Source organism: Podarcis filfolensis (genome assembly GCF_964270895.1).
Source record: "Podarcis filfolensis genome assembly, chromosome: 15".
Classification (NCBI taxonomy): domain Eukaryota; kingdom Metazoa; phylum Chordata; class Lepidosauria; order Squamata; family Lacertidae; genus Podarcis; species Podarcis filfolensis.
This window is the reverse complement of record NC_139618.1, coordinates 6,698,183-6,707,220: the sequence shown is the minus strand read 5'-3', so window position 1 is coordinate 6,707,220 and position 9,038 is coordinate 6,698,183. Positions and strand designations below refer to the sequence as shown.

At 44.1% G+C, this 9,038-nt stretch overlaps 1 protein-coding gene across 1 annotated transcript in view; it reads right to left on the bottom strand.

Moving 5' to 3' along the window:
- Positions 1-2,065: 2,065 nt before the first annotated feature.
- The window catches only part of LHX1 (LIM homeobox 1), a 54,732-nt gene continuing 47,759 nt past the window's right edge, over positions 2,066-9,038 (bottom strand). The window contains exons 4-6 of the mRNA XM_083587886.1: positions 8,133-8,298; positions 3,694-4,102; positions 2,066-3,518 (exon numbers count right to left, since the gene is read on the bottom strand). Coding sequence (XP_083444012.1) covers positions 3,723-4,102; positions 8,133-8,298 — 546 coding nt within the window. The 3' untranslated portion in view covers positions 2,066-3,518; positions 3,694-3,722. The remainder of the gene's footprint in view (positions 3,519-3,693; positions 4,103-8,132; positions 8,299-9,038) is intronic.

Sequence of the window (9,038 nt, the reverse complement as noted above, 5' to 3'; positions counted from 1 at the left end):
TGCCTCTGTGAAACGTATGCGCTGATGTCAAAGAGACAAACACATGCCAGCCTGACTCCACCATGACACCACAGCTAAGGCGACATTTTTCCACCTTCGCCGCATCAAACAGTTGGTCCCTTACCTTTCCCACCCCGACCTGGCCACAGTGATCCATGCGACGGTCACTTCTAAGCTTGACTACTGTAATTCGCTCTATGCGGGGCTGCCCTTGAAACTGTCCCACAAACTCCAGCGGGTGCAGAATGCTGCAGCGAGGCTCCTCATGGGGTCCCTGCCATGGGAGCATATTCACCCAGGGCTTTACCAGTTGCACTGGCTCCCGGTGGAGTACAGGGTCAGGTTCAAGGTGCTGGTCTTGACCTTTAAAGCCCTTTGCGGCTTAGGGCCCTCGTATTTACGGGACCGCCTCTCCTGGTATGCCCCGCAGAGGACCTTAAGGTCCATGAATAACCATAGTTTAGAGGTCCCGGGCCCTAAGGAAGTCAGATTATCCTCCACCCGGGCCTTTTCAGTGATGGCTCCGACCTGGTGGAATGCTCTGTCCCATAAGACTAGGGCCCTTCAGGATTTAACCTCTATCCACTGGGCCTGTAAGACAGAGCTATTCCGCCTGGCCTTTAATTTGAATTCAGCCTGATCTTTTATTTCCCTTCTCTTCCCTCCCCCTCCCCTTTTATGGAGATTACCCACTCTGAGACCCCACAGCTAATTCTCCCCTGGCCTCCTTGCTGGCCCAAGTAGGACCAATTCAGCCAGCTAGCCCTGGGATTACCTAGTGCTTATTTCCCCTAAACGAATTTCTGAATTTTGAATTTTATTGTTATTCATGTTTTTATACTGTATTTTATGCTGCTTTTACAATTAAGTTTTAAATTTGTTGTTAGCCACCTTGAGCCCGGTTTTTGAACCAGGAAGGGCAGGGTATAAATAAAAATTTATTCTTCTTCTTCTTATTACTTGAGAATCCACTGCAATCCTCAAGAGTAGGCCAAGCTACAGGGAATATAATAGAGGCTCGGTCTTGTGGTTAAACCATGACAATAAAAATTCATCTTCTTTCAAGGTTAGCTTAGTTGTGTTGCGCACGCAGTTGTGTCCAATGGAGGGGAATTGGAGGAGTGGCTGGAACAGGGGGCACTGCCACCTGAAGCGGTTGACTCAGCCTAATGGTAGAGCCGTACAGTGGTACCTCAGGTTAAGTACTTAATTCGTTCCGGAGGTCCGTACTTAACCTGAAACTGTTCTTAACCTGAAGCACCACTTTAGCTAATGGGGCCTTCTGCTGCTGCCGCGCTGCCGGAGCACAATTTCTGTTCTCATCCTGAACCAAAGTTCTTAACCTGAAGCACTATTTCTGGGTTAGTGGAGTCTGTAACCTGAAGCGTCTGTAACCTGAAGCGTATGTAACCCGAGGTACCACTGTACTTCAATCCTACAAGTATTTGGGGCAGAGTGAGCTTCATTCAAATGTGTGTGTATGTTCTTCAAATCCACACTCAGTAACTATCTGCTGTAAGAAGGTCCCATGGTACCAGAAATAGCCAATAGAGCAGTGAGCACCCTGCTGTGACAATTTTATCAGACATGGCGGTAAAGCCTTGGGAGTTTCTCTCAGGATTCCTCAAGATGCTTCTTCAAATCGCTGAGGAAAAAGCTCCTAAAGCACTTCAAACTTAATTTTAACATGAAATCCAATGACAACCCAACTTGAGCAATGTTGCCAGCATTATCAAAACTCATAGCGCTTTCCTCAAAATGACTCAGAAACATAATCTGAGGAGAAACCACCAGATTCTCATTGAATTAATGCAGAATCCAATGACAAGTTATGGATGAGTGAAAACATCCTCAGATTTTGATATTCTTATAAAAAGCTGTTCTGCTATTCCTCAGAATCCCAAAGGGAAAAAAATTCTGAGGAAATAATTGCCTGAGGAAGAACCTACACAATTAAAATTTTGCTTTTGGCAATATTTAAAAGAGATCAGAATCCTCCTTCTTGGCCACCTCTCCCCCCCCCCCCAATGTCATAAGTCTTTTAAAGCATTGAATGAAACACAGGTTATCTAAACATCAGATTTTCTAATTTTATTAAAAATTCACAAATTTTTTAATCCAACTTTCCCCCCCTTTCATACAGTGAATGGTCTAATATGCACTGGAGGTCACACAAGCTTAGGTTTATTTGAACAATAAAAGACATATGAGAAATTTAATATATAAAGGAAAAAAAGTAGCAGCTGCTGACTGCATATTTGACCATAAAATTTAAATATTTTGGACTTTTTTTTCTTTTAAAGACACAAAAATAAAACCTGTGTGGGTCTATATAAGTCATATTAACAATTCCATTAATGTTGAACAGGACTAAACATTAGCAAAGATGTTAAATTTCCCCCCCTCTTAACCTTGTAACACTTTGTTTAAAATGTTTTGCGTTTTTCCCCCGGGCTGTGGGTACAGCACCCCCAAAGAGTATTTTGTGCTATAGAATTGTTTTATTTGGCAACTGTTTGATTTTATAAGTTTTTATTCTTTGCCTGCTGTAAACGCCACCTTTACAAACTAGCACAGTGAAACACAAGCCCTGTAATGTCTTATAACAACTACAGAAAAAAAAGGAAAAAGAAAGAAAAATGAACTATTTTGGTTGATTGCTCAAAATACTTTGCTTTTGAACAAGAGGTTCTAAAACAGGAATTTTTTTTAAGTAAAACATTGCGCTCCTGAATTTAACATTCGACGTAAACAGTTGACTGCTTTTTTTTCTAGTTTCATAGAGTCTTTTTATTTTTTATTTTTGTTTGTTTAGCTTTTATTTTTCTGAAGGTAGAATACTTTGTCGTTCGTTTCTTTTCAAGTCAGTTTTTTTTTTTTTTTACTTAGAAGTCTAGCAGAAGACTTCTGGGTTTTGAGGATTATTGGTGTGTGTCGCTCAGAGAAGGTAGAAGAGTTGATTCGGAGGGCTTATATTTAAATATTTGCTATTTTGGCCAATGAAAATAAAATAAACATAAAAGCACCACCCTCCCAAAAATAACAACAAAATTAACTACATTTCATTTGCCCCACCTGACATTTCTGAAGCTTTAAAAGTCTATTGTTGTGGCTCATGTTGAATGTTCGGAGGCAAAATTAAACAAATCAATAATACCAAAAGAATCATCATTTTAAAAAATGCTAGAATTCCTTGAAGCTTTTTTTTCTTGTTCTTGTTGACCTTGCCTTTATTCAATATTGGTTTCTTTTCCTATGAGAAAAGTCTCTGAGAATCTTGTTTTTCCCCCCCTAGAGTTATAGTCTAGTGAATGCGGACACTCACTATTCGCCATCCCATAGTATATGGCAGTATCGAAACAAATCCACTTCGCCAGTGTCTTTTTTCCTTCTTCACTTGGTACAAAAAGAGATTACTTTCTTCATATTTTTTCCCCCTTGTCTTTTATTTTCTCCTGTTCATTCTGTATCATGAAGATTGTCCTCCGGTTTATACCAAAATCTCCCTGGGCTTCGATCTGAAATGAATAATTCAGTTAATTCCCAAAGTTCACAAAAAAAGCAAAACCCCCAACATATATATCTATATATCTATATGTCTTAGGGCAAGAAAAAAAAGAAAGAAACTATTTGCTCGAACTCGTTTCTATACACCTGGATGTAAGCAAAGGTGGGTGTCGATTGGCCACTTACTTCTCAGCCCCCAGTCTTGGTATTTAAAGCTACCATACAGCAGCCTCGTTCATTTCGGGCGGATGTGATAAGTGGCTGCCATAGTTAGCACCGCCGTTGACAGATATCGAGGAAAACGGAGGACTCGGCCCAAAAACTTCGGCCGACATGGAGTGCAAGGAGCCAGGTAGGTTGGGTTCGGGGCTCGGAGAGTCCCCAGGTGGGTGTGACATGATATCTGTGAAACGCTGAGCTTCGCTGGAAGGGTGGTGTCCAGGTAAGGGGTGGTCCATCCCCCCCAGAGGCGTTCCTGATGACCCGGACGATGGCACGAAAGGGAGATCCACCGGCGTCTGGGCTTGAGAGGAAGGCGGTCCTTGGGGGAAGAAATCGTAGTTGCTCCCAGGTCCATAGTATTCGCTCTGGTAATCTGGCAGGCGGAGAAAAGATAAAAGGTTGACATACATGCCACGGATATTTCTTTCTTTCTTTGCGGCATCAGGAGGTTTTTAAATGTTTTGTTGTGTTTCCGAGCACAATTCAAAGTGTTGGTGCTGACCTTTAAAGCCCTAAACAGCCTCAGTCCTGTATACCTGAAGGAGCGTCTCCACCCCCATCGTTCAGCCCGGACACTGAAATCCAGCTCTGAGGGCCTTCTGGCGGTTCCCTCATTGCGAGAAGTGAGGTTACAAGGAACCAGACAGAGGGCCTTCTCGGTAGTGGCACCCACCCTGTGGAACGCCCTACCTTCAGATGTGAAGGAAAGAAGCAGCTATCTTATCTTTAAAAGACATCTGAAGGCAGCCCTGCTTAGAGAAGTTTTTAATATTTAATGCTGTATTGTTTTTAACACTCGATTGGGAGCCGCCCAGAGTGGCTGGGGAAACTCAGCCAGAAGGGCGGGGTATAAATAATAAAGTATAATAATAATAATAATTATTATTATTATTATTATTATTATTATTATTATTATTATTATTTATTTTGCTGGAAGCTACCCAGAGTGGCTGGAGAAACCCAGCCAGGTGGGTGGGATATAAACAATAAAATTATTATTATTTATTATTATTTTAGATCATAATTACAGCAGAGGATGGCCTGATCAGCTGTCAATACTGCATAACCAAATTTGATTAGTTATGTAGCAGGATGTTGCCCTTTTCACTATGTGGTTCGTGGTAGGCTGAGCTTCCCCATGTCTCGATTAGAGAAGGGGAAACATAGGAAAAGCCAGCCGGATCAGGCCAATGGCCCATCTAATCCAGCATTCTCACAGGGGCCAGCCAGGTGTTCCAATGAAAAGCCTGCAAGCAAGAGCAGAATTTGGTAATATGGCGCCCTGTGCTCCCCTCCTGTAGTTTCCAGTAATTGGTATTCAGAAGCACTAAGGTCCAGTGCCGAGGGCCTTCTGGCAGTTCCCTAACTGCGAGAAGCCAAGTTACAGGGAACCAGGCAGATTGCCTTCTTGGTAGTGGCACCTGCCCTGTGGAACGCCCTCCCACCAGATGTCAAGGAGAACAACAACTATCTGACTTTTCGAAGACATCTGAAGGCAGCCCTGTTTAGGGAAGTTTTTAATATTTGATTAATTATTGTATTTTAACATTTTGTTGGAAGCTGCCCAGAGCAGCAAGATGGGCGGGGTATAAATATATTATTATTATTATTATTATTATTATTATTATTATTATTATTATTACTACTACATAACCTAGCCTTGGCTTCTTTTGCACCTTGACCTGGCGCCATTTTCTGCTTCGCCACAGTCAGCAAAATGATTTGGGGAGGCCCTGATGAGGCCCCCAGCCACCACCTCAACAGTGGTGCAACTTGGGTTGGACCTCAGAGCTGAAGTCTGGACCACCACAGCCCAGGCTCTGACCCCCCCAAGTACCCCCCCCCCGAAAAGTGGCAAATTACAGTGACAAATGTGCTCTGCATCAGCATCTGTGCCTCCAGTGACAGCTCTGGGCCTGATGCTGATGACGGCAACTTTTATTTCTCCTTTCTTAAAAAAAACTCATTATGCTTGGGGGGGGGGGGCAAGGACCAGGCACCTACACAGTTGCAAATGCTTGTCATCAACAACCCCACCTTTCCCCCTAGTTGCATCTTAAAACCTGTTTGCACGTCCTCAGCTTTAAATTAAAATGTGATGAATGCAAATTCTGCAATAAATTAAAACCACACGCTGCTATAAGATGCCAAGTTTGAATCAATTTTGCTAAATTGTTATTATTTTCACACTTTGATCTGATTATGCTGATAAGGGGAAGAGGGGCCACAGAAACTTCTGCGGTTTCTGATTTCACCCAGTAACTTGAAATAACATTTTTTCAACAATAAGAGAAGCTTGATTTTGTTTTTAAGAATGAGAGGACGCCAAGATTCTTATAAAGCTGAAGATGAACTCTGCAGCCAAGATCACTTTGGGGAATTCTCCCTGTATTTCCACGGAACCAGTATTAATATGGTGGTGTGCAAACATAACCATTATCTCCTCAAAAGTACATCTTCTTGGATTCTGTGGGGCTTGCTCCCAGGAAAGCAGGTTTTTAGGATTACAGTCTTTGTTTGCGGGGAGGTTAGACTACATGGACTATTTAATGAGCATTCATTCTGGCTTGTCTGTGGGTAGGCTAGATGGCACTGCATCAAAGCCAGTGTCATCCTCCACTTTCCCTGTCACTTTCCTTACTGCAAAAAGGCCTGATATTTTAGGATAGTGGGTTTATTACACAATATTTCCCAATCAGCTATAATTGTGCAACCTACCACTGAACAACAGTGTTGTTGCCCCCGCCCCCAAACATGATAACTCCATCAGAAAGACACTTTGGGGCAGTCATTCCATGGACTGCCTCAGTGGGAGATATGGAAAGCAGTGCTCATTCCATCAGCTTTGCTGAAAGACCAGCTCTGCCACGCACCTCTTTCCCCTGAACTGTGTCAGCTAGTCATTATAAGAATAACTATTTAATAATTGATGTCTCCCCCTTCCCTGTTGGATAATTTCCCACCTCCCCCAATTTTAAGCCTACAGGCTTCAAGACTGTCTTGTTTTAACTGACTGCATTTAAGCCACTCTGGGAGCCTTCTTGGCTGAAGAGTGGTCTACAAATTCTATAAATGAATTAATCTGAATCTCTGCTGAAAATAGCAACCACCCTCAGGCCCCACTGCAAGATCATTATATCCCTTACACCGGGGCTAGCCAACATGACACCCTCCTCTCACCTTCAAAATGGGTTAGGGCTTGCCAGTCATCCCAGTGCCTTTGATCTAATTGGCCCAGAACACAAGGAAGGCAGGATCAGGTTTGCTTCTCTCTGACCGATTGGGAAGAACAGCACCAACACATACTGTTTATCTCTGTGAGTGCCCCCCCTATGCTAGGGTTCCAATCTGCACCAGCCCCCCCCCCCCAAATTGGCAATTGGAGGGGACTCCCACTCACCCCTTGCATTTCAGGACAGAACTATGCAGTTAATTTCATGCTTAGTTTGGTTCTGAGTTTTGGGGTGCTTTTAATGTTTGATGTTTTGTTTTGTTTCTTTATATTTTGTTGGAAGCTGCCTAGAGTGTCTGGGGTCAGATGGACAGGGTATAAAAACACTTTGTTGTTGTTGTTGCATTAGGCTAGACCCTATGAAGCTGCATGAAGAGATTCATTCCAGATTCTAAAGCAAGGCTCTTTCTGGGTTCAGCTTCACAGAGGACCTTTGCAGAAAGAGCTGTAGCTCAGTGACAGAGGATCTGCTTTGCATAAAGGAAATCCCAGGCTCATCTCCAGGTAGAGCTGGGAAAGGATCCTGCCTGAAACCTGGGGGAATCGCTAACAAGTCAATGTAGATAACACTGAGCTTGGTGGATCAATGGTCTGACTCAGCGTGAAGCAGCTTCTTCTCTTGTGAGGGAGGCAGTTCAGCCTCTTTACCATTTAGGATGATCCTCTTAAGCTACTGCTTATAGGAGACCAGGAAGCATGATTTGGCTAAAACGTGGGGGGCTAAGGATTTCATAAAGCCTTTATACCCCCTCCCCATGACTTGAGCTCTGGTTCTGGTACACTCAAGGGAGATTACAGGCACCTGCTTAATTTTCAGTTACCCTAAAAACAAACCCTAAAACTAAAAGGTGCACCTTTTAGTTGGAAATAAAGGGAAAGGATGCAGTGCCAAATTAGTCACTAAGAAGTAAGTTTTCTGGCTAATGGGCTGGGATTAGGTTCCCACCAAAATTTTTATAAAAATGTAAATATTATAAATATTATCTAAAATTAAACAGCCTAATAACAAGTTTATTTCCTGACGGTTTTGCGGTGCACCCTCCCTGCAAACTGGCTGGTTCCAGGCCTGTCAAGAGCTGTAAAATCAAAATTCTAGAACTGGCTTGTGTGTGTAGATGCAGCTATGGAGACGTGTGAACACGCCCAGGAACCACCCCCCGCGCTTACCCACCTCCGTAAAAGGAGAAGGGCCCGTTGGGGATGAGCTCTCCCGGCTCCAGACGGTCTACCAGCGGCCTCATGCGGCGGGGGCTGCGGAAAAACGCGTGCCGTCGAGCCCCCAGCGCGCTCAGTTGCTTCATGCGCCTTTCTTTGGAACGCCGATTCTGGAACCAAACCTGCCAGGGAGAAGGAGGAAGAGAAGCCGGAGTTGAGAGGCTGCCTGGGATAGCGAGGCGAGGACAAGGGCCCGGGGATCAACGATAGAGCCACGGGGAAAGAGAAGCCAAGCAGGATCGCCCCCGTGGCGCGCCCAGGGCGCACGGAGAGATGCCGTTTGGAGAGCTTTTGGAACACTCGCCCAGGACATTCGCCAAAGGGCCAGGCAGGCAGGCAGGGGGTGGGAATGGAGGACGCTAGGCTGACCATTCAGAGACGCCAAAATACAACCTAAGAACACACACGAAGGTATATCAAACCAGGGAAACCGGATTCTCAAAGCAGCTAAACGGAGGGAGCAGTGCTGGATTAACACATATACCAGGGTTGACAAGCGGGCCGGGAAGGGAACCGGATTAGACGCCAGGATTGTTAAAGCAATGCCTCTTTCGGTTGTATCCAACGTCAGTTTCATTCAGAGCAAACCCATTGAATTCAATTGCTACGACTAACACGCTCGTTAATTTCAGTGGGTCTCCTCGGAGTACAATTTAGCTGGAGACAACCAAACGTCATTCACCCAATCCGCAATTTGTTAAAGTGAAATGGTGTGCAGAGATCTGGAGTTGAAACTGCTTGATTCTTATTCGCTCATACATGTATCTAATTATAATTTTACTGAAGGTAAATCTCTCTCTCTCTCTCTCTCTCTCTCTCTCTCACACACACACACACACACACACGAGAGAGAGAGAGAGAG